The sequence below is a fragment of the Salmo trutta genome, chromosome 3 (assembly GCF_901001165.1).
Source record: "Salmo trutta chromosome 3, fSalTru1.1, whole genome shotgun sequence".
NCBI classification, from domain to species: domain Eukaryota; kingdom Metazoa; phylum Chordata; class Actinopteri; order Salmoniformes; family Salmonidae; genus Salmo; species Salmo trutta.
Window position 1 is genome coordinate 54,548,903 of NC_042959.1, and position 25,421 is coordinate 54,574,323.

Consider the following 25,421-nt stretch of genomic DNA (forward strand, 5'->3'; position numbering starts at 1 on the left):
AGTGATCACTGTTTTACAGCCTGTGTTCGTAATGGCTGCTCAGTGAAACGACCTGTCCTGATTTTTCATAGACACTTACTAAAAAGCTATAATGAGCAAGCCCTCGTTCATGAACTGGCCTCTGTAAAATGGTAAAGAATCAGCTTGATCGAAGACCCTTGGAACTTATTTTTGGATATTTTCAGTGGTATTGTTAACAAACCCTCCCCCATAAAGGAAATGAGAATTAAAAACAGGTTCAGCCCCTGGTTCGACCGTGATCTTGCAGAGTTACTCCACCTCAAGAATTGCATTTGGAGAAAGGCTCGGCACACGCATACTCAGGCTGACTGGCTATCGTTCAGGCAAATGAGAAATAAGTGCACTCAGGCTATCCGGAAGGCCAAAGTTAGTTACTTTAAGGAGCAGTTCTCTCTCTGTGGGTTTAACCCCAAGAAGTTCTGGAAAACGGTTAAAGACCTGGAGAATAAACCCTCCTCCTCACAGCTGCCCATGTCTCTTAATGTTGATGATGTGGTTGTTACTGACAAGAAGCACATGGCTGAGCTCTTTAATCGCCACTGTTATTTTATTGACTTGGTCAAAGCTTTTGATACGGTAGACCATTCCATTCTTGTGGGCCGGCTAAGGAGTATTGGTGTCTCTGAGGGTTCTTTGGCCTGGTTTGCTAACTACCTCTCTCAAAGAGTGCAGTGTATAAAGTCAGAACATCTCAGCCACTGCCTGTCACCAAGGGAGTACCCCAAGGCTCAATCCTAGGGCCCACACTATTCTCAATTTACATCAACAACATAGCTCAGGCAGTAGGAAGCTCTCTCATTCATTTATATGCAGATGATACAGTCTTATACTCAGCTGGCCCCTCCCCAGATGTTGTGTTAAATGCTCTACAACAAAGCTTTGTTAGTGTCCAACAAGCTTTCTCTACCCACAGGGGGGGTCTATGGGGAGAATGTCCTTCTCCCCACAGGTGTGATTACTACCTCTGAGGGTTTAGAGCTTGAGGTAGTCACCTCATACAAGTACTTGGAGGTATGGCTAGACGGTGCACTGTCTTTCTCTCAGCACATATCAAAGCTGCAGGCTAAAGTTAAATCTAGACTTGGTTTCCTCTATCGTAATCGCTCCTCTTTCACCCCAGCTGCCAAACTAACCTTGATTCAGATGACCATCCTACCCATGCTAGATTACGGAGACATAATTTGTAGATCGGCAGGTAAGGGTGCTCTCGAGTGGCTAGATGTTCTTTACCATTCAGCCATCAGATTTGCCACCAATGCACCTTATAGGACACATTACTGCACTCTATACTCTTCTGTAAACTGGTCATCTCTGTATACCCATCGCAAGACCCACTGGTTGATGCTTATTTATAAAACCCTCAGACTTCACTCCCCCCTATCTGAGATATCTACTGCAGCCCTCATCCTCCAAATACAACACCCTTTCTACCAGTCACATTCTGTTAAAGGTCCCCAAAGCACACACATCCCTGGGTCGCTCCTCTTTTCAGTTCACTGCAGCTAGCGACTGGAACGAGCTGCAACAAACACTCAAACTGGACAGTTTTATCTCAATCTCTTCAGACTCAATCATGGACACTCTTACTGACAGTTGTGGCTGCTTTGTTTGATGTATTGTTGTCTCTACCTTCTTGACCTTTGTGCTGTTGACTTTGCCCAATAATGTTTGTACCATGTATTTGTTCTTCTACCATGTTGTGTTTCTACCACGTTGTTGTCATGCTGTGTTGCTACCATGCTGTGCTGTCATGTTTTGCTGTTATGTTGTCTTAGGTCTCTTTTTATGTAGTGTTGTGTCTCTCTTGTTGTGATGTGTGTTTTGTCCTATATTTATATTTTTAATCCCAGGCCCCCGTCCCGCAGGAGGCCTTTTAGTAGGCCGTCATTGTAAATAAGAATTTGTTCTTAACTGACTTGCCTAGTTAAATAAAGGTTAAATAAAATAAAAGCGAGAGTTTCAAAGGATTCTGTCCTTGATTGGACAACCATAGAGATAGGATAGATTCTACTTTATTCTGGGAGAACCATCCAGGCCCCTCCTCCTTGACCTGACCCAAAGATTCTAATAGATAAATCTCCGTCTGTGCCTGGCCTGTGTTCCAGAGATGACCTTCACCACTGTGGCCTTTCTCTCAGATATGAACCGTGAACACTGATCTGGGTTCCAGAGATGACCTTCACCACTGTGGCCTTTCTCTCAGATATGAACCGTGAACACTGATCTGGGTTCCAGAGATGACCTTCACCACTGTGGCCTTTCTCTCAGATATGAACCGTGAACACTGATCTGGGTTTCACAGATGACCATGACCTGATGAATATGATTCAAACCTTCCACTTCCAATGAAACACCTCTCTGGCGTTACACATCACAGTGGACACAGTTCCAAAGTTGGATCCATTTTAATATGCTATTATTGGTCAAGGACGTAGTATACCGCAGGAAAAACACTGGTGGTCTCAAGCAACACAGCGCCCCCTCTGCCCAATTCTGTTTGTTCTAATAAAAACATTGACATTGGACGTACTTCCTGTTGCTTTGAGGAACCTTTGCCCCCTACTACCAACAAAATACAACTAGGGAAAACACAGTTGAGAGACCGTTTCACTCAGTCCCAAAACCACACCAAACATAAACCCACTCCACCATGACATCGTCAACCCACGGACATCTTACGAGTAACCTGACAGCCAATCAGATGAGCGGGTAGACAGGACCAAAGTCCGTGAGTCAGTGAGGGAGTTTATTTTGCATGGCCCTGTGCCCCGGGTGGGTGGGGGCACCGATGCAAAACCAACCTCGCCCAATATCCAGTCAACTCAGCTATAGAGATAAGAGAAAAACGACTTTCTCTTTCTTCCTACCGTTTTTGAGATAACCATCGACACGGTGACGGACTGTTTGGCCGTGTTTTGTTGACAAGGTTAGAAAGAGGAAGAAAAGAGAGGTGTGGGACTAGCGTTGCAAATCCTGGTTGGACGGTTCCGGATTTCCTGCTTATTCCATCCTGATTCCGGGAATCCTCCAACCAGGATTTGGGGAAAACCATGGAATTTATTGAAAGTTTCCGGAATTTTGCAACCTCTACGTGGGACAAATGCAAACATATACTGTATGAGATGTGGGTTTGGACTATGTGGATTATCACTGAATCTCTTGGCCTTGACGCCATAATCGTTTACTATAACATTGATCTTTTGCCTGCACAAGGACATTAGCATGGACTTTGAAGTGGTGTGCACTGTGCATGTGTGTGTGTGTGTGTGTGTGTGTGTGTGTGTGTATTTGAAAAACATGAAGTGCATGGATTGTAGTAGGGGGAATATTAGTCAATCTGTAGTTTGAAGGCGTTGGAAATGGAGGTTGGTGTGTGTGAGAGTGTGTCGGTACTGACTTGTAGAGCGTGAGGTCTGCGGGCAGCTCGTTAGTTTTGAGGCTGGGCGGCGGGGGGTGGCGTGTGTCCTGGGGGTGGCGCGTCTCGATGGCCTCCCGGGGGCTCAGGTGAAGCGTGACGGGAATGACAGGCAGGATGCTGATGTATCTGTGGGACAGAAAGGCAACAAAATCACATTTCCTACATTAAACAATGAATTCGACCTTTCTTCCCTTCCATAACCCAAAAGCATGGTAAGTAGGGTCAACAGTGGCACACACACTATGCACATTCGCGCACACACACACACACACCCAATAAACACACACAGTAACTCATTCCAACTCCCCTGACCTACCTCTTGGCTAGAGTAATATTATAGTAGCTGAAGAGCGAGGGCCAGTGTCTGAAAGACAGCCTCCTCCAGCCCTCCTCATCCTCCGCCCCCCAGCTGATCTGGGGCACCAGGGGTGGGGCCTGGGCCTGGTGGGGTACTCCTTCCCTGGGGGCCCCGTGGTGGCCCTGGGACTGGTTCTCTGGAAGCTGGGTGGGTTCAGCGGGGGCAGGGATGACACTGAGGGTGCTGGCGGGGTCCCCTCCTGGTCCAGGGAAGACCGGGGCTACTCCCAGGTGGGGGGGCAGACCCCCGGCCCCACCCTCCCCCAGGGGACTCTGTTCAGACACCTGGGCTGCCAGGTAGGTACGGAGGCCAGCGGGGTCCGTGTAGGCCAGGATACCAATCCAGATCACTGTACCCACCTACAATAATACAGGGATAGAGGGACATGTCAATGCATATAGAGAACTACTTCAAGGAAGTACTGTAAACGTTCAGTCATATAGAGACAGACAAATACTGAGAGGCGAGACAGACGGTAACACACGCAGACACGACGGCCCAACAGGCAGACTCTCTATGAAAAGGCCTTGAGACAGTCACCCTCAAGGCTTTTTCACACTGCATGTTCTTAGCCCAGTGCTAACTCACTCTCCTTTCACACAAGCATTTGTTAACACTGGACTAAGTGAAACTGGGGTCGGAAGATTCCGGTAACTTTCCCCAAATTCAGACGGGAATAAGCAGGAAAAAAATCAGGAATCTTCCAATCCTAATTTCTGAAAAGCCTGTGCATTTAGCAAAATAATCGTGCAACCCTAACTTAAACTAACTGTCTTTTCAGGAAATGCCTACAGCCAGTCTCACCATGATGAAGCGCTGGGCCAGACGCGTGCGGGCCAGGAAGTAGACCACACGGAGCCTCTTGGGCAGACGCAGGTTCCTGAAGGCGGGCGTCTGCAGGGTGATGGTGTAGGGCGAGGGCCGTGGGGGAGGAGGCGCCTCCCGAGGGCGCAGGGGGCCCGGTTTGGGAGGGGGCATCCCTGCCTCGGCTGGAAGACGCCGGTTCAGATCGGCCAACTGTGTGTGTGAGAGGACAGTTTTAGGGTGCGCGGGCATGTGGGAGTGTGTAACATGTATGCAAGTACAAGTGTATGGATCAGTGTTAGAGTATGCATGCATTTACGACTGTAACAGAGGAACAAGGTGGATAAAGAGAGACTGTCAATATTATACTGAGCACTGTAGACTGAGGAAATCACCCAGGTATCAAGAGACCTCACCTTCACATGGCAAATGTGTGTGTGTCTATGACCTCACCTCCATGCTGTAAATTACTAAGGAAAGCACTGTTGACAGTGTGTGTGTGTGTTCACCTCCATGCGTCGGATGTCAATGGAAAGAACTGTGGTGAAGAAAAACATCTGAAGGAAGAAGTCAGACACCAGACCCACCACAGCAAACAGACAGAACTCCTGGAAACACAGAAATAAACAGCAGGCCGCTCATAACATGCACAGTAGTAGTGTGTGTGTGCATGTTGAGTGGCAGTATGATTTACTCTGTCTATGTGAATGAAAGTGTGTGTGTACCTGTGTTCATATGCCAGTGTGTGATAGATTGGTTTGTTTGTTTGTTTGTTTGTTTGTTTGTTTGTTTGTTAGTTACCTGGATAGCGGGCACCAGGGTGAAATATCCTATGAGGATGATGCACAGCTCTGTGGCCATGTTCTTCATGATAGACCAGCTCTCATTACTAAGGCCTGGAGAGGGACAACACAATACCACATTAACAAATGTTTGGATTTCCCACAAACGTTTTGTTCTTCTATCCTCGTGGGGACCTAAAATTAATTCCCATTCCAAATCCTATTTTTCCTCTCTCTAAAACTTACCATAACCCTAACCCGTAACTCTAACCCCTTACACTAATTATTTTTTCATGGTACTTTTTACCCCTTTTTCTCCCCAATTTTGTGATATCCATTTGGTAGTTAAAGTCTTGTCTCATCGCTGCAACTCCCGTACGGACTCGGGAGAGGCGAAGGTCGAGAGCCATGCGTCCCCCGAAACACGACCCTGCCAATCCGCACTGCTTCTTGACACACTGCCCGCTTAACCAGGAAGCCAGCCGCACCAATGTGTCGGAGGACACACCGTCCAGCTGGCGACCGAAGTCAGCGTGCATGCGCCTGGCCCGTCACAAGGAGTCGCTAGAGCACAATGGGACAAGGACATCCCGGCCCGGCAAAACCTTCCTCTAACCCGGACGATGCTGGGCCAATTGTGTGCCGCCTCATGGGTCTCCCGGTTGCAGACGGCTGCGAAACAGCCCGGGATCGAACCCGGGTCTGTAGTGACGCCTCAAGCACGCTGCAGTGCCTTAAACCGCTGTGCCACTCAGGAGGCCCCCTTACACTAATTCTAACTACTAATTCACTACTGTAAGTCGCTCTGGATAAGAGCGTCAGCTAAATGACTAAAATGTAAAAGCAACCTTAAAATAGCACTTGTCCTCATGGGGACATGGGAAATGTCCCTACGAGGGAGAATTTTCCTTGCTTTACTATCCCCGTGGGGACTTTTGGGGATTGTAGGTCCCCACAAGGATAGAAGAACCAACCCACACACACTCTTACCCTGAGCGATGCGTAGTTTGACCTCCAGGTCAACAGGGGTGGACACCACAGACTTGGTCAGAACCAGGACGTTCTCCAGCCCTATCACCACCACCAGATAGGGGAAGATCTCCCTGACAGAGAGAGAGACACAAGCAGAGACAACATGATTACAAAGCTGTTGTTAATAATACTTCATAATCTCATTTGAGTAACCAGTGCTCTCAGAGTGCTTAATCGTGGATCAGGTGATAGATGCAAGTTTGGATGTTAGGGTGGGAGAGAGGTCAGGTTTTTCAATTTGATTCATTTGATTGTCGTCAAATTGTCGCACAAATAAAAAAACAGGTTAAAAATAGAAAACGGGACATTTAGCAGACAAGAGTAGGGATGACGAAAGAGAGGAGGGACGATTGAAGACAGACCAGGTTTGACAGACAGTAAACCAGAGATATGCTATCATTACACGTGAAGATAAGGGTTGGAGGTCAGTACGCAACAAAACTACCCCGCAGAAGATAAAGACCAAACACACGTGTTATTACTTCAACAGGCTTTATTGTGTGGCCATTGTGTCAATATGCACGACAGTGGGTATGTAGGTCTATGTGGGTGTGGACCCTGGAATCTTGATTGATGGTTGGTGAGATTTGGATGGTGTGAGATGGTCACGCCATCCTCTACATTCCAATAAGCTGGGTGTGATTGGCCAGGTACGCCACATCAATATCTATCCCCGCCCTCTTAAGAATCCCTCCTCCCCTTTGAGTCCACATCTGTTGCCCTTGGTAACACAGTCCCCTGTCACTCACTGTACATTAATGTCTGCAGTCCCACAGTAATCCATACAGATCAATGAGCAGGAGAGGGTCAGGGGCTTTTAGGTTGAGAATGTGTGTGTGTGTGTGTGTGTGTGTGTGTGTGTGTGTGTGTGTGTGTGTGTGTGTGTGTGTGTGTGTGTGTGTGTGTGTTTCTTACCCTCCATTGAGTGTGGGCGTCAGGCCGAACAGGGTGCAGAGCCCCACAGACATAAGCAGAGAGCTGAGCACCGTTACCACGGCAGCCAGCGCCAAGCCCCATTTTGACTTCACCATGTCAATCTTACCTGGAGAGAGGAAGAAGTAGAGTTAGCATAGAGGCTACACACACTGGAAGGAAAGAGTTAGCATAGAGGCTACACACACTGGAAGGAAAGAGTTAACACAGACAGAGACTACACACACTGGAAGGAAAGAGTTAGCATAGAGGCTACACACACTGGAAGGAAAGAGTTAGCATAGAGGCTACACACACTGGAAGGAAAGAGTTAACACAGACAGAGACTACACACACTGGAAGGAAAGAGTTAGCATAGAGGCTACACACACTGGAAGGAAAGAGTTAACACAGACAGAGGCTACACACACTGGAAGGAAAGAGTTAGCATAGAGGCTACACACACTGGAAGGAAAGAGTTAGCATAGAGGCTACACACACTGGAAGGAAAGAGTTAACATAGACAGAGGCTACACACACTGGAAGGAAAGAGTTAACATAGACAGAGGCTACACACACTGGAAGGAAAGAGTGAACATAGAGGCTACACACACTGGGAGGAAAGAGTTAACATAGAGGCTACACACACTGGAAGGAAAGAGTTAACATAGAGGCTACACACACTGGAAGGAAAGAGTTAACATAGACAAAGTTTACATACACTGGGAGGAAAGAGTTAACATAGGACTCTAACACCCACACTACAAAGAAGAATATCTCTGAGCATGAGAGTTTATGCAGCTTTTAGTTGAAATGAGGTTTGTGCACAGAACATATTGCATGTGTGTGCCAGCATATTGTTGGTGTTGGCACACATTGGTGAGTCTTATCATGGTAGATTATTATGGTGGACTACAGTGTTCCTGTGTAGGAGATTATCCCTGGACTAGACAGGAACAGCCTTGGCTAGGACTCAGTCAAACACACACACACACACACACACACACACACACACACACACACACACACACACACACACACACACACACACACACACACACACACACACACACACACACACATCTGGACCTTGGCTCTGTGGCCTTGACTGGGCACAATATCCGAGAGAAAACGAGAGGCCCCCAAAGCAAGACATTCGACTTCAGCATTTCATTTGAAACCAATTTCCCCCCACCGGCCTTAGTAATGGGATACATTACCTCAAGGACGAAGGGATGGAAAGAAGGATGCATCTTTAACTAAATGAAACTAAGCCAACTCTTTCAGATCAGCGCAGATGAAGGGAAGCTTTTAGAACATTGAGATGCCCCCGTGGCGCCCAGACTCCAGTCAGAGACTTACGTGTGGAGAAGTAGATGTAGGCGAACAGTATGATGTAGGTGGTGACCAGCGGGATGAGCTCGGCCATGCCTATCTCCTCCTTGAAGTGCACGTGCACCATGTGGTCCTCGCGCAGGCTGCAGTTCACCGAGGGGTGCAGCTGGAGGAGACGCGCCCGCAGGCTAGACAGGAACCTGGCGTCGTAGCTGCCCAGGACCATGGTGATGGTGTAGGTGACCACCCTCTTCCTGCTGTAAAGACTCACCCCTGTGTGTTTCACCGGGACGCCAAACAGCAGGTCTAACACACACACACACACACACACACACACACACACACACACACACACACACACACACACACACACACACACACACACACACACACACACACAGCATTACCAGTCTGCCTGACACTAGTTGGGTATGAGTATGTGAGCAGTGAGGAGCGTGCCCAATTTGACTGGAGCACGGAGCGAGATTCCCAAAAGGCTGGAGCGTCGGCCATCTTGCCCGCTCTAATTCCGCTCCAAAAAAGTATCGCTCACTTCAGGAGCTCAGGGCATGTCCAGCCCACCATGCATTTGTAGTCTACTTGTGTGCTGCTTTAGCCCCATGCTTTAGCGACAGCCATGGAGTTCACTAAAGATTTTTTATAAAGAAACTGATAAAACACACAGGTGCAAAATCATGGTGACTTACAAAGATGAGGACCAGGAGCAAGAGAGGGAGTTTGTTGATGTAGTATCTACAACTAGAGAATCATTGTGGAATCTGAAAAGACACGCATCCCGAAAGCATGACAGTATGCTTACTACATCCACATGCTAAAAGAAAGGAACGAGGTTTGTAGATAACTAACTGTGTCATTGTAGCAAAGTATTTATAAACCAAAAAATCTGTTCCCTTAATAGAGATAAATTAGGCCATAAATATTTTGGCCCAATAGGCCCGGTACATTCCCACTTTCAAGGAGCTTTCCGTTTTGATTGGGTTATTTTGCCTAAAAACCTTTAGGCCTATCTATAGAACATTTTTAAAACAACTCTACATCTCAGCTCAGCCTGGCAAGAGTGGCCAAAAGGGTGTTTATCATCCCCAGTGGCTCTGCAGGTGTAGAGAGGATATTCTCAGCTGCTGGCCTGCTCTCCAGGCACCATCGCATGAGTCTGAACCCACAGACTGGTGTGTATTCAAAACATTTATTAAAAGGCACTGTAGACAGACTAATAAGGCATTTTTCATTTTGTTTGTATTTAATTCTAAGTAAGTCACAGCCTAAATGCCAAATTTATAGACTATAATGATTTAATACAACTAAATGTTGTTTAAATGCTGAGCGCTTTATGTCCCTACCAGCCTGGTGTCGTATTCACAAATGCTAAGCACCAGCTGTCAGAGCAGCTCACAGATCACTGCACCTGTACATAGCCCATCTATAATTTAGCCCAAACTACTACCTCTTCCCCTACTGTATTTATTTATTTTATTTATTTTGCTCCTTTGCACCATATTATTTAGATTTGAACTTTGAACTTTCTTCAAACTACAAATCTACCATTCCAGTGTTTTTCTTGCTATACTTTATTTACTTTGCCACCATGGCATTTTTTTTACTTTAACTCCCTTATCTCACATCATTTGCTCACATTGTATATAGTCTTATTTTTTTCTACTGTATTATTGACTGTATGTTTGTTTTACTCCATGTGTAACTCTGTGTTGTTGTATGTTGTCGAACTGCTTTGCTTTATCTTGGCCAGGTCGCAATTGTAAATGAGAACTTGTTCTCAACTTGCCTACCTGGTTAAATAAAGGTGAAAAAAAAAAAAATGCTTCACAATGTATTTCTTTGTAGGCTACAGCCTTGAAATAATTGAAATAATAGCCTAAATAATTTGTTCCTTCTTAGGCTCCCTGTCTGGCTCCTGACCTATTTAGAGTGTTTATATACGGTTTAATATGACATGTAGCCTATTTGGAATGATGTTCACTTCTTACATTCACCTTCTCATGTTTATTCAAACACCTTTCATTCAAATCCATATGGTTTGGTTTCAATACTTAAAAAACAATTGGTACAGTGCCTTCAAAGCTCATCACTAAGCTAACGAGCCTGGGACTAAACACCTCCCTCCGCATCTAGATCCAGGACTTCCTGACGGGCCGCCCCCAGGTGGTAAAGGTAGGTAACAACACATCTGATCCACGCTGATCCTCAACACAAGGTCCCCTCAGGGGTGCGTGCTCAGTCCCCTCCTGTACTCCCTGTTCACCCATGACTGCATGACCAGGCACGACTCCAACACCATCAATAAGTTTGCAGACGACAGTGGTAGGCCTGATCACCGACAACGATGAGACAGCCTATAGGGAGGAGGTCAGAGACCTGGCAGTGTGGTGCCAGGATAACAACCTCTCCCTCAACGTGATCGAGACAAAGGAGACGATCGTGGACTACAAGAAAAGGAGGGCAGAGCGCATCCCCATTTTCATCGACAGGGCTCTAGTGGAGCAGGTTGAGAGCTTCAAGTTCCTTGATGTCCACATCACCAACGGCTATCATGATCCAAACACACCAAGACAGTCATGAAGAGGGCACGACAACCCCTATTCCCCCTCTGAGACTGAAAAGATCTGTCATGGGTCCTCAGATCCTCAAAAAGTTATACAGCTGCACCATCGAGAGCATTCTGACTGGTTGCATCACCGCCTGGTATGGCAACTGCTCGGCCTCTGATCGCAAGGCACCACAGAGGGTAGTGCATATGGCCCAGTACATCACTGGGGCCAAGCTTCCTGCCATCCAGGACCTCTATACCAGGCGGTGTCAGAGGAAGGCCCTAAAAATTGCCAAATACTCCAGCCACCCTAGTCATAGACTGTTCTCTCTGCTACCTCAAGCAGTACCAGAGCGCCAAGTCTTGGTCCAAAAGGCTTCTTAACAGCTGCTACCCCCAATTCAAATGGCTGCCCAGACTATTTGCATTGAACCCCCCGCCTCCACCTTTATGCTGCTGCTACTCTCTTTTTATTATCTATGCATAGTCACTTTACCTCTACCTACATGTAGATATTACCCCAATTACCTCGACTAACCTGTGCCCCCGCACATTGACTCTGTACCGGTACCCCCTGTATATAGGCCGTCACTGTAAATAAGAATTTGTTCTTAACTGACTTGCCTAGTTAAATAAAAGGTTCAATAAAATACAAATAAGTAAATATTGCCTCACTACTGTTATTTTATTGTTGCTCTTTAATTGTTTGTTATTTTTCACTAGCAAATACTTTAACACTTCTTTTTCTTATAACTGCATTGTTGGTTAAGGGCTTGTAAGAAAGCATTTCACTGTAAGGTCTACGTCTGTTGTATTCGGCGCATGTGACAAATACAATTTGATTTGATTTGTAGATCCAGGTAGTCACAAAAATAGACGGGTGTTGGTTAAATTGTGATTTTAATGAATGGAGTGAATTTGGCGCGGGTTTTTAGTGGAAAGGACATGGAGGGCAAGCACCACTCCATTAGCGACGAGCAGCTCTGCTCACACGATCTGGTTGGGGCTCAATGAGCATTAGCCAAAGGGATACAAAAGGATGCTTCCTTTGCTCTGCCCTCCATTTACCTCACCCCTCCCTTCCCTTCCCTTCCTGCCCTCTCTACCTCTCAGTGTGGCCGAGGTGTGCAGTCCTTTGGGTTCGTGCTGGTGGACGGTCTTCAGCAGGTCGGGGTCAGAGTCAAACAGCTCCCGCTGGTTCTGCCAGTAGTTGCCGGGGGAGACCAGCAGACAACCGTGCTCCGGCAGCACTGTCTGCATACGCCGTAACCCCGGCAACAGGTCCGTCACCTGCAGGCAGAGCGCCTCCAAGCTCTTGACCCCAGAACTGCAAAGAGACGAAAGGTAAGTCCGGTCAAGTCAAGGTGCATTTTAAAAAGGTAGAGAAAGCTAGAGGTGGGGGAGAGAGTGGATGTACGTGTGTAGTTTCCCATACCCGTCGTTGTGTACATGGTTGCGGATCTCCTCCAGCAGGCTGAATACGCGGCCCAGTGGGGAGCGGAACACGTCCACAGGGACCAGCGTACTGTCCCAGGGAGACACAGCTGCCTTCACCAGGACCTGCTGAATGTAGGCCACCGGAGGACCCCGATACTGGAGGAACAGAGCCATAGAGGGTTTTGAAAACACATGGCAGAGAAACAGATGAGTTACTTATTTTACAGTCCCTTTTTCAGCTGGTATTTCAAAGAACTAACTACCTGGTACCAAATGGTCCTTAGTGGTGTTGGTTTTACAGATCATGATACTACAAATGTACCATGTAAACAGTCAAGCCATGTAGGTACTGTAAGCGGGGTGATCTTCTGACCATGAGTCTTACCCAGTCAGGCCGCTCGCCGAGGTCTCCCTGGGGCTCATGGGAAGGGACGGTGTAATCTCGGACCCGTGTGGTGAACTCCACCGGCCCAGTCCCCGGCAGAGGCAGCCGCAGCAGGGGGTAACTGAGAGAGGGGGGAGAGAGCGATGACATGGGAGAACATGGGAGTGGAGAATAAGTGACAGTGGGGTCTGAATATTAGTTACAGGCCTGAGTAATGTGAATTATTATCCCAGCACTAAAATACACACCCTCTACCAAAATGATAATTTCCTTACAGTTAAATTTACACTGAACAAAGATAAAACGCAACATGCAACAATTTCAAAGATTTTACTGAGTTACAGTTCAAACAAGGATCAGAAAACCACGCCCCTGGTGACCATTATTTGCCTCATGTAGCAAGACATCTATTTAGCATAGAGTTGATCAAGCTGTTGCAAAGTTTCTGGATATTGGCGGGAACTGGTACAAGCTGTCGTACACATCGTTCCAGAGCATCCCAAACATGCTCAATGGGCGACATGTCTGGAGAGTATGCAGGCCATGGAAGAACTGGGACATTTTCAGCTTCCAGGAATTGTGTACAGATCCTTGTGACATGGGGCTGTGCATTATCATACTGAAAAATTAGGTGATTGCGTCGGATGAATGGCACGACAATGGGCCTCAGGATCTCATCACGGTATATCTGTGCATTCAAATCGCCATCGATAAAATGCGATTGTGTTCGTAGTCTGTAGCTTATGCCTGCCTACACCCTAACCCCACTGCCACCATGGGGAATTCTGTTCACAATAGCAAACCACTCGCCCACACGATGCCATCTGCTGGTACAGTTGAAAGCAGGATTCATCCGTGAAGAGCACACTTCTCCAGTGTGCCAGTGGCCATCTAATGTGAGCATTTGCCCACTGAAGTTGGTTGCGATGCTGAACTGCAGTCAGGTCAAGACCTTGGTGAGGACGACGAGCACGCATATGAGCTTCCCAGAGACGGTTTCTGCAGAAATTCTTCAGTTGTGCAAAGCCACAGTTTCATCAGCTGTCCGGGTGGCTGGTCTCAGACGATCCCACAGGTGTAGGCCAATTGCACGCTCCCTCAAAACTTGAGACATCTGTGGTATTTTGTTGTGTGACAAACCTGCACATTTTAGAGTGGCTTTTTTATAGTCCCCAGCACAAGGTGCACCTGTGTAATGATCATGCGGTCAATTAGCTTCTTGATATACCACACCTGTTAGGTGGATGGATTATCTTGGCAAAGGCGAAATGCTCACTAACAGGGATGTAAAGAAATGTGTGCACCAAATTTGAGAGAATTTCAGGGATCTTTTATTTTAGCACATGAAACCAACACTTTACATGTTGTGTTTATATTGTTGTTCAGTATAATAATACATGTGTATATAAGCATCCCTGAGTGTGCAAGTGTGTGAATGTCTGTGTAAGAGAGAAAAAAAGAAGTCGGTGCCACTGCTTCCCCTGTCCTTTGTTGGCAGATTTAGCATTAACTAGAGACCGACACCCCTGCTTCCCTGGGAAGAGGTTGGCTCTTACGAAACACACTGAGATTTACAAGATTTAGTAGACCGATACACTCGCACGTGCACAATTGCACGCCCCACACACAGACACAGGAACAAACACACACACATACTTAATGAGAAAAGGATTGAAGGGGTTTAGCGCTTAATATGCATGCCGATACCATATCCACTCATGAATGTGTGTTTGTAAAACATGAGTCTACTAATGCCCACTAATTCCACCCTAATGCAAGAGTAAGTAACCACAACCTTTCATCCCAGGTTGTCATCGTCTTCACTCAACCATTCTCCTAGAAAGGACCACTTTCTAGGGCCCATTTGCCCTGTGAACAAACTCATTTTAAATGAGGAAAAAAACAAAGAAAACCAAAAAGTGCATTAAGTTCAAGGTCGCCTCCAAAATTCATGGAAAGCTACGAGGCTACTGAGGCAAAGACAAACAGCCAGAGTGACAGTGCTGCATTTGTGTGTCTCTGTCAGGCCATTGGGTACACTTTACCACGACTGGAAATGATGACAACAGCCTGGCAATACTGTAGCAAAGGGATGAATGTAGGTACAAATTTGGAGGACGCCAACCATAACCAGTTAAAATCTCTGTGCCACCTAGTTCTATAAAAATCCGGACCTTGTGAGTGGAAATCTATAAAGTTGAAGCCCACTTCCATAGACGAGCAAAAGCATTTCAAACCTCTTGAATAATTAACTGAAGATTCCAACAGGTCACTGGGAAATAGATTTTCAGGTGAGGACTGAACACACTGAAACGTTTCTGGGTGTTCTACACACTAAACACTGTCAAAACTGACTCAGTATCCTGACCTGCAACACATCAATATGTGCAGTTTGCATAGTTCCAAAGTATAGTACAAAAAATCAAATATTTTTGGTCACATACACATATTTAGCAGATGTTATTGCGGGTGTAGCGAAATGCTTGTGTTTTTTTAATAGTGATGTGACAGACAGTGTTGCTCAGTATCTAAGTGCTTAAACACTCTTTCATCCTGCTTCTTTGGCAGCCTGTCAGGCCTGGGGCCACGGGATACAGATTTCTCTTTGAGGACACTACACCCTCTCTCCCGCTCGCTCTCCCTCTCTAAGGTCACTGTACTGCCACAAAGGGCTTTTGTTTTGCAGCAGGAGCCCCCACCTCCTGGGAGGCAGATGGAGGGCCAGGAACACACAGATAGGCCTACTCTCCAGGGGTCACTTTCTCACAGCCCTCTGCTGCGTCTCTCTTTTTAACTCTGCTTCCACCCCTTTAATTCCCTGCACTCAGTGCAGCTGTCAGCCAGCCGTGCTTTTGGCACTGCTGCTTCCACGGTTCCATGCTGTACCGAATTCGTTCCATCCTGTCCTGACTTCTCATCTGTGACCTTTCAACTGTGACGGGGTTGACCTCTAATGTGGAACTCTGAGGTGGAAAAGTGTGTGTTCTGTTCCGACTGTCGATTTATGTGTATGGCTATGGCCGTTTCATTTAGTTGACTGGGTTTGCAGGGCCTGCTCCTTTTTCTCCCAGCTCTGTTGTTTACCTATTTTTTTTTATTTTCATCCATCCGCTTCTCTTCTACTGACCTACCATCTCACCTCTGCCCATGTGGATAAAAAAATACATACAATCCTTTCAAAACCTGCCACAAACGTGTTCAGAGAAACCAGTACAAGAACTCTCACATATAATCTCTTGAATATACACACGCCCATCCCTCAGACGTACCAGCAGGCGAGAATACTGGCGGATGTGAAGAGGATGATGGGCACCGGATAGGAAGCGCAAAGCAGCCCATGGCGGTAAAACGCCGCCGAGATCTTCTCTCGCAGCCGCTCTCTCACCGTCATCCTGGGGGGCGGGGTCAGCTGCCGGCCATCGGGGGGGCGGGCGAGGACGGAGTGCCGTGGGGCATCCAGGGACCTAGGGAACCACAGAGACGAGAGGTGTGGGTTAATACAAACTCAGAGATACCATGGTTGGGGTCAATTCAAATGGAATGCAGTCAATTCAGGAAGTGATTTGAATTGAAAATTAACAAATGGAAAAAGCTTTGAATTAAAGCATTGAACATAGGTGGCCTTTTTTAAATTATTGAATTGGAATTTCAGTTTACTTCCTGAATTGACTGCCTTCATTTTGAATTGACCACAACCCTGGAGGATACTCATCACTCACCACAGAATCAGCTGCTGCTGAATGTAGCCTGTGTTCATGTTGCTTTGGACGAGTCTGCCTTATTACCAATTTATTACACAAAACACCTCAAACCCATATATGGTCACACACTGCAGAAACCAAAGAAAAGCCCTCACTAACTCCCTGTCCTATCAGAAACACCAGAGATACCACGTCTACATTTCCCATCCCTAACACCACCACAAGATACTTGGTCCTACCCGTCTGTCCCAAGTACAACCTTCATTTAGAGACAACCTTACCAGATTGGCTAGGCTACATCACAGTACCTTCTAACCCCAGACAAACTCAGCCCTGCCACAGCATCTATCTAGCTAGTCTAGTTACTATCCCAGACAAACTCAGCCCTGCCACAGCATCTATCTAGCTAGTCTAGTTACTATCCCAGACAAACTCAGCCCTGCCACAGCATCTATCTAGCTAGTCTAGTTACTATCCCAGACAAACTCAGCCCTGTCCCAGTTGCTTTTCTTTAATCAGAAAAAGTGCCTTTCTGTCCCAGTACCTGTTCAGGGGGAGGTTGGCTGCCTCTCACGCTCTCTCGTGCCCGTTTGGCCTAAGTCCTCCAAAAGCACCGGATTTTAAAGGTTTCACGGAGACCCATGGCTTTAAACAACAGAGCCCTATTTCAGGCACCACAGCCAAAGTGTGACTGACTGGCTCAGCTCTACCCCCTGAGTACTCTGGAAACATTCCTAGGGGAATTTAGCCTACCTCTGGAGCGGCTTGATCTTCCACTATAAATACTCTATGTACAGTAAACACAGCAGGCAGCACAACACACACATACACAATACACAATGGCTAGAGGGTAAACCGACGGTTGAATTTAATCAGAGGCCTGGAGTGCCGTGACTCACCCCATTTCTACTTTGCTCTACATATTGACCTGATATCTAGCCTGTAGGTCCCAATATGCCCTGTTTGTCCATCTCCTCAGTCCTTCCCTGGTGTTGTGGTGCAGGAAAGCGAGGCCTGAGTTGGCAGGTGCTCAACAACATCTCCGTCAGTGAGTTAATCCGGGATAGGAAACTCCACAATGAGGTTCACAGGTCTACGCCCCCACCCCCTCTACCTCTTTTCCCCTAGTCTCTCCATCCTGCAGCTACACGGGTGAGGCAGACGTAACTGGTAACACTGTACACACATCAGGCAGGCAGTCAAGTCAGTCTGCACATGACAGTGAGTTTTTAATTTTAATTTTACCTTTATTTAACTAGGCAAGTCAGTTAAGAACAAATTCTTTTTTTCAATGACGGCCTAGGAACAGTGGGTTTCCCTTGTCAGCTCAGGGATTTGATCCAGCAACCTTCCGGTTACTAGTCCAATGCTCTAACCACTAGGCAACCTGCCGCCCCAGTCATCAGCGCATACCTCAGACTATGAGGCATTTTAAGACAAAGAAAACGACTGACCCAGCCAGCAATACCACAGAGACTTTATGATGCCAAATCTTGAGACATGTGCCACTATGGAGTCCAGTAGCCCAGCTCAGGGAGGGAGCTGCAGTTTACCTTCAGTAGGCCTACCTGCCTAACCACTCATACAGAAAACAACACAGCTTCTGACAAAACAGAGCATGTCATTATGTTCCAAAAGCACTTGTGCGAGAACATCATGGACAAAAATGCCTCCCAAAACCATTAACCTCTTTTTACATAGTAGCCTGTGTGCGCACTGTAGACATGTTTTTCTAGTTGCAAGATCCCAGGAAATGAAAATAAGATTATAATTTAAATGGTGCGTACAGGTAGGCTACATTTTCCAACAAATGTGCAGACACGCTTCTCTCAGAAACATGTCTGCTAGCTCATGGAGGAATTGGTAACAGAGTTACACAAGACTAGGCTTAAGATTTCATCATATGCTGCTCTGAAGAGTGTGCCTGAAGTAAACCAAATAAATGCTTACCTCCTAACGACGCTTCCTAAAATCCCCAGTTTGAAGGCATCGTTGGATCCTATACAGTCCATTGCCATGATCCACACCTGTGTAAGGGGTCTTAAAACCCAACGTAAAAAAGCTAAGACTCCTGGCAAGTAGCACCATAAAAGCAGGGATTTTAGGCTGCATTGAGAAGCAGCAAGATTGTATTTCAGCTCCCTTCTCCCATAGTGAACTGAGCACTTGCTCCTCAGCTCTAACGCACCATAACTGTACAGACCATTCTTGAGTCAATGTCAGCTGGGACTAATGCCTGAAGGCTTTATTGCGACAGCTCATTTACAGCCACCCATTTACAAACACACAGGGAGCAAATTGGCCCAGTCAATCAGTAACCACTATTATGTCATCGAAAATGGCAAAAACCCAGTCCAAAAACTACAATGAAAACGTTGAGTGACCCGTCACAAAGGCTTTAGTGATGAGACACAATGAACATTTAAATGGAAAATCAGTGGGCCTATGTGTATTGTGCAACAACAACAAAATACTCCTGAACATTCACATACTGAGTTTAATAAAATATCAGCTTTTTTTTAAAGAAAATTGTATGTAACGTGAATGTGTGGGGGTGTGTGGTTTAAACATGCATGAAACATGAATTAATGTGAGAAGTGTAAAAATGTTAAAGTGCACAGAATGTCAATAAGTCTATATTTGACTTTGAGTTTCGAAATTGGACGGCAGATGGTTTTACTTCAACCACCAAGTTTTAAGCAACAAAAAAAACACACACACACACACACACACACACACACAGTACCAGTCAAAAGTTTGGACAACTACTCATTCAAGGGTTTTTCTTTATTTTTACAATTTTCTACATTGTAGAATAATAATGAAGACATCAAAACCATGTAATAACACATGGAATCATGTAGTAACCAAAAAAAAAGTGTTTAACAAATCAAAATATATTTTATATTTGAGATTCTTCAAAGTAGCCACCCTTTGCCTTGATGACATATTTGAACACTCTTGGCACTCTCTCAACCAGCTTCACCTGGAACGCTTTTCCAATAGTCTTGAAAGAGTTCCCACATATGCTGAGCACTTGTTGGCTGCTTTTCCTTTCCTCTGCGGTCCAACTCATCCCAAACCATGGGTTGAGGTCGGGCGATTGTGGAGGCTAGGTCATCTGATTCAGCACTCCATCACTCTCCTTTGTCAAATAGCCCTTACACAGCCTGGAGGTGTGTTGGGTCATTGTCCTGTTGAAAAACAAATGATAGTCCCACTAAGTGCAAACCAGATGGGATGGCGTATCACTGTAGAATGCTGTGGTAGCCATGCCGGTTAAGTGTGCCTTGAATAATAAATAAATCACTCACAGTGTCACTAGCAAAGCACCCCTACACCATCACACCTCCTCCTCCATGCTTCACGGTGAGAACCACACATGCGGAGATCATCCATTCACCTACTCTGCGTCTCACAAAGACACGACGGTTGGAACATCTCAAATTTGGACTCATCAGACCAAAGGACAGATTTCCACCGGTCTAATGTCCATTGCTCGTGCAAGTCTCTTCTTCTTATTGGTATTATTAGTAGTGGTTTCTTTGCAGCAATTCAACCATGAAGGCCTGATTCACGCAGTCGCCTCTGAACAGTTGATGTTGAGATGTGTTTGTTACTTGAACTCTGTGAAGCATTTATTTGGCCTGCAATTTCTGAGGCTGGTAACTCTAATGAACTTATCCTCTGCAGCAGAGGTAACTCTGGGTCTTCCTTTCCTGAAAACAGAGCCAGTTTCATCATAGCGCTTCATTGTCGTTGCGAGTGCACTTTCAAAGTTTTTAACATTTTCCATATTGACTGACCTTCATGTCTTAAAGTAATGATGGACTGTCGTTTCTCTTTGCTTAATTGAGCTGTTCTTGCCGTAATATGGCCTTGGTCTTTTACGAAATAGGGCTGTCTTCTGTATACCATACCTTGTCAAGACACAACAGATTGGCTCAAACGCATTAAGAAGTTAAGAAATTCCACAAATGAACTTTTAACAAGGCACACCTGTTAATTTAAATGCATTCCATTCCAGGTGACTACCTCATGAAGCTGGTTGAGAGAATGCCAAGAGTGTGCAAAGCTGTCAAAGGCGGCTACTTTGGAGAATCTGAAATATAAAATATATTTTGATTTGTTCAACACTTTTTTGGTTACTTCATGATTCCATGCGTTTTTTAATAGTTTGGATGTCTTCACTAGTATTATACAATGTAGAAAATAGTAAAAATAAAGAAAAACCCTTGAATGAGTAGTAGAGGTCGACCGATTATGATTTTTCAACGCCGGTACCGATTATTGGAGGACCAAAAAAGCAGCTACCAATTAATCGGACGATTATTATTATGCTTTTTTTAATATATATATACACACACACACACACACACACACACACACACACACACACAGCTCTGAAGTGACAACGATACTGAAGAGTCTGCTTAGGAGACAAATAATCTCAACTGTTTGAATAATAAAAATAGAGTTTAAGTTACCTGTGATGAATGCTGAAAACAAAAACTGTAATTTATATATGCAGGAAATCCTATTTTAATAATGGGCATGGTAAGAATTGACTACCAAAGTGCGAGTCATAATTCCCATGACACCTTCTACCAAAATCTGAAAAGCGGTTCCTTCATTTATTCCATAGGATATTTTTAGATTAACTTAAAATAAGGTCTGTGTTTGGTTTAGGCTTACACCACCTTGCCAATTTTATAACTGTGTAGATATCCATAGGATATAACTCTGATCAATATAAGCGAAGATCATTTTTTTTGTAGAGTGGATTTATGAAAATATGTTGACAAACGTTACCTAGTGAGATTAACACAGGTATCAAAACGCCGAGGCGGTTTAAGCACAAAACACAGGCCTTATTTGAAGTAGATCAAGACATTCTCTATGGAAGACATGAACGGTAAAATAACGAAGGAACCCCTTTCAAGTTCAGCCGCAAGTTATTACAGGAATTATGACGCGTCGACTATCTCTCTCTAAACCATATATTTACCTTTGACTATTACGAGCCTGCTGCTGCCTACCACCGCTCAGTCAGACTGCTCTATCAAATATCAAATCATAGACTTAACTATAATATAATAAACCTTAGGTCATTAATATGGTCAAATCCAGAAACTATCATCTCGAAAACATTCTTTCAGTGACATACGGAACCGTTCCGTATTTTATCTAACGGGTGGCATCCATAAGTCTAAATATTCCTGTTACATCGCACAACCTACAATGTTATTTCATAGTTCCGTAAAATTCTGGCAAATTAGTTCGCAACGAGCCAGATTCTGTATACCTTGATTCTGCGTGCAACGAACGCAAGAGAACTGACACAATTTCACCTGGTTAATATTGCCTGCTAACCTGGATTTCTTTTAGCTAAATATGCAGGTTTAAAAATATATACTTCTGTGTATTGATTTTAAGAAAGGCATTGATGTTTATGGTTAGGTACAGTCGTGCAACGATTGTGCTTTTTTTCGCAAATGTGCTTTTGTTAAATCCTCCCCCGTTTGGTGAAGTCTGCTGTCTTTGTTAGGAAGAAATAGTCTTCACAGTTCGCAAAAAGCCAGGCGGCCCAAACTGCTGCATATACCCTGACTCTGTTTGCAAGAGAAGTGACACATTTTCCCTAGTTAAAAGAAATTCATGTAAGCAGGCAATATTAACTAAATATGCAGGTTTAAAAATATATACTTGTGTATTGATTTTAAGAAAGACATTGATGTTTATGGTTAGGTACACGTCGGAGCAAAGACAGTCCTTTTTCGCGAATGCGCACCACATCGATTATATGCAAAGCAGGACAGGCTAGATAAACTAGTAATATCATCAACCATGTGTAGTTAACTAGTGTTTATGATTGATTGATTGTTTTTTTATAAGATAAGTTTAATGCTAGCTAGCAACTTACCTTGGCAACGTAAAGCAGGTGGTTAGAGCGTTGGGCTAGTTAACGTAAGGTTGCATCCCCAAGCTGACAAGGTAAAAATCTGTCGTTCTGCCCCTGAACAAGGCAGTTAACCCACCGTTCCTAGGCCGTCATTGAAAATAAGAATGTGTTCTTTAACTGACTTGCCTAGTTAAATAAAGGTTAAAAAAATAAATAATAATTTGGCGGCCAAAAATACCGATTACCGATTGTTATGAAAACTTGAAATCGGCCCTAATTAATCGGCCATTCCGATTGGTCGACCTCTAGTAGGTGTCCACTCCAAACTTGTTACTAGTACTGTGTACACACACACACACACACACACACACACACACACACACACACACACACACACACACACACACACACACACACACACACACACACACACACACACACACAGTTGAAGTCAGAAGTTTATATACACTTAGCTTGAAGTCTTAAAACTCGTTTTTCAACTACTCTACAAATTTCTTGTTAACAAACTATAGTTTTGGCAAGTCGGTTAGGACATCTACTTTGTGCATGACACAAGTAATTTTTCCAACAATTGTTTACAGATTATTTCACTTATAACTCACTGTATCACAATTCCAGTGGGTCAGAAGTTTACATACACTAAGTTGACTGTGCCTTTAAACAGCTTGGAAAATTCCAGAAAATTATGTCATGGCATCATTTGAGTCAATTGGAGGTGTACCTGTTGATGTATTTCAATGCCTTCCTTCAAACTGAGTGCCTCTTTGCTTGACATCATGGGAAAATCATAAGAAATCAGTCAAGACCTCAGAAAAAAAATTGTAGACCTCCACAAGTCTGGTTAATCCTTGGGAGCAATTTCCAAACGCCTGAAGGTACCACGTTTCCCCGTTACAAACAATAGTACGCAAGTATAAACACCATGGGACCACGCAGCAGTCATACCGCTCAGGAAGGAGACGCGTTCGGTCTCATAGAGATGAACGTACTTCGGTGCGAAAAGTGCAAATCAATCCCAAAACAGCAGCAAAGGACCTTGTGAAGATGCTGGAGGAAACGGGTACAAAAGTATCAATATCCACAGTAAAACGAGTCCTATATCGACATAACCTGAAAGGCCGCTCAGCAAGGAAGAAGCCACTGTTCCAAAACCGCCATAAAAAAAGCCAGACTACGGTTTGCAACTGCACATGGGGACAAAGATCGTACTTTTTGGAGAAATGTCCTCTGGTCTGATGAAACAAAAATATAACTGTTTGGCCATAATGACCATTGTTATGTTTGGAGGAAAAATGGGGATGCTTGCAAGCCGAAGAACACCATCCCAACCGTGAAGCACGGGGGTGGCAGCATCATGTTCTGGGGGTGCTTTGCTGCAGGAGGGACTGGTGCACTTCACAAAATAGATGGCATCATGAGGGAGGAAAATGATGTGTATATATTGAAGCAACATCTCAAGACATCAGTCAGGAAGTTAAGCTTGGTCGCAAATGGGTCTTCCAAACGGACAATGACGCCAAGCATACTTCCAAAGTTGTGGCAAAATGGCTTAAGGACAACAAAGTCAAGGTATTGGAGTGGCCATCACAAAGCCCTGACCTCAATCCCATAGAAAACTTGTGGGCAGAACTGAAAAAGTGTGTGCGAGCAAGGAGGCCTACAAGCCTGACTCAGTTACACCTGTCAGGAGGAATGGGCCAAGATTCACCCAACTTATTGTGTGAAGCTTGTGGAAGGCTACCCGAAACGTTTGACCTAAGTTAAACAATTTAAAGGCAATGCTAGCAAATACTAATTGAGTGTATGTAAGCTTCTGACCCACTGGGAATGTGATGAAAGAAATAAAAACTGAAATAAATCACTCTCTCTACTATTATTCTGACATTTCACATCTTAAAATAAAGTGGTGATCCTAACTGACCTAAAACAGGGAATTTTTACTAGGATTAAATGTCAGGAATTGTGAAAAACTGAGTTTAAATGTATTTGGCTAAGGTGTATGTAAACATCCGACTTCACCTGTATATGCACACATACAATTGTTGTTGTTTTTTTAAACACACATACATATATACATACTGAACAAAAATATAAACACTACATGCAACAATTTCAAAGATTTTACCAAGTTATAGTTCATAAGGAAAACAGTTCATTTAAATAAAATGATTGGACCCTAATCTATGAATTTCACATGACTGGGAATACGGATATGCATCTGTTGGTCTATGTGGACACCTGCTCGTCAAACATCTCATTCCAATATCATGGGCCTTAATATGGAGTTGGTTCCCCCTTTGCTGCTATAACAGCCTCCACTCTTCTGGGAAGGCTTTCCACTCGATGTTGGAACATTCCTGGGGGGAGCTGGGGACTTGCTTCCATTCAGCCACAAGAGCATTAGTAATGTCGGGCACTGATGTTGGGCGATTAGGTCTGGCTCGCAGTCTGCATTCCGATTCATCCCAAACGTGTTCGAAGGGGTTGAGGTCAGGGTTCTGTGCAGGCCAGTCAAGTTCTTCCACACCGATCTCAACAAACCATTTCTTTATGGACCTAGCTTCATGCACGGAGGCATTGTCATGCTGAAACCGGAATGGGCCTGCCCCAAACTGTTACCACACAGTTAGAAGCACATAATCGTTTAGAATGTCATATGCTGTAGTGTTAATATTTCCCTTCACTGGAACTAAGGAGCCTACCATGAAAAACAGCCCCAGACCATTATTCCTCCTTCACCAAACGGG

General features: G+C 45.0%; 1 protein-coding gene across 5 annotated transcripts in view; it reads right to left on the bottom strand.

Moving 5' to 3' along the window:
• LOC115179100 (sterol regulatory element-binding protein cleavage-activating protein) overlaps nucleotides 1-25,421 on the bottom strand; it is a 36,902-nt gene that overhangs the window by 8,280 nt on the left and 3,201 nt on the right. For 2 of the 5 annotated variants that reach the window (XM_029740401.1, XM_029740392.1), the window contains exons 2-13: nucleotides 16,320-16,514; nucleotides 13,051-13,171; nucleotides 12,664-12,821; nucleotides 12,335-12,555; nucleotides 8,690-8,968; nucleotides 7,331-7,457; nucleotides 6,374-6,486; nucleotides 5,403-5,497; nucleotides 5,111-5,209; nucleotides 4,602-4,814; nucleotides 3,756-4,156; nucleotides 3,419-3,565 (exon numbers count right to left, since the gene is read on the bottom strand). In XM_029740401.1, the coding sequence (XP_029596261.1) occupies nucleotides 3,419-3,565; nucleotides 3,756-4,156; nucleotides 4,602-4,814; nucleotides 5,111-5,209; nucleotides 5,403-5,497; nucleotides 6,374-6,486; nucleotides 7,331-7,457; nucleotides 8,690-8,968; nucleotides 12,335-12,555; nucleotides 12,664-12,821; nucleotides 13,051-13,171; nucleotides 16,320-16,441 (2,096 nt within the window). In that variant the 5' untranslated portion in view covers nucleotides 16,442-16,514. Of the gene's footprint in view, nucleotides 1-3,418; nucleotides 3,566-3,755; nucleotides 4,157-4,601; nucleotides 4,815-5,110; nucleotides 5,210-5,402; nucleotides 5,498-6,373; nucleotides 6,487-7,330; nucleotides 7,458-8,689; nucleotides 8,969-12,334; nucleotides 12,556-12,663; nucleotides 12,822-13,050; nucleotides 13,172-16,319; nucleotides 16,515-17,295; nucleotides 17,588-17,650; nucleotides 17,980-18,701; nucleotides 19,466-25,421 lie in introns of those variants that run through there. The other 3 variants (XM_029740381.1, XM_029740384.1, XM_029740409.1) reach the window with 3 other exon arrangements.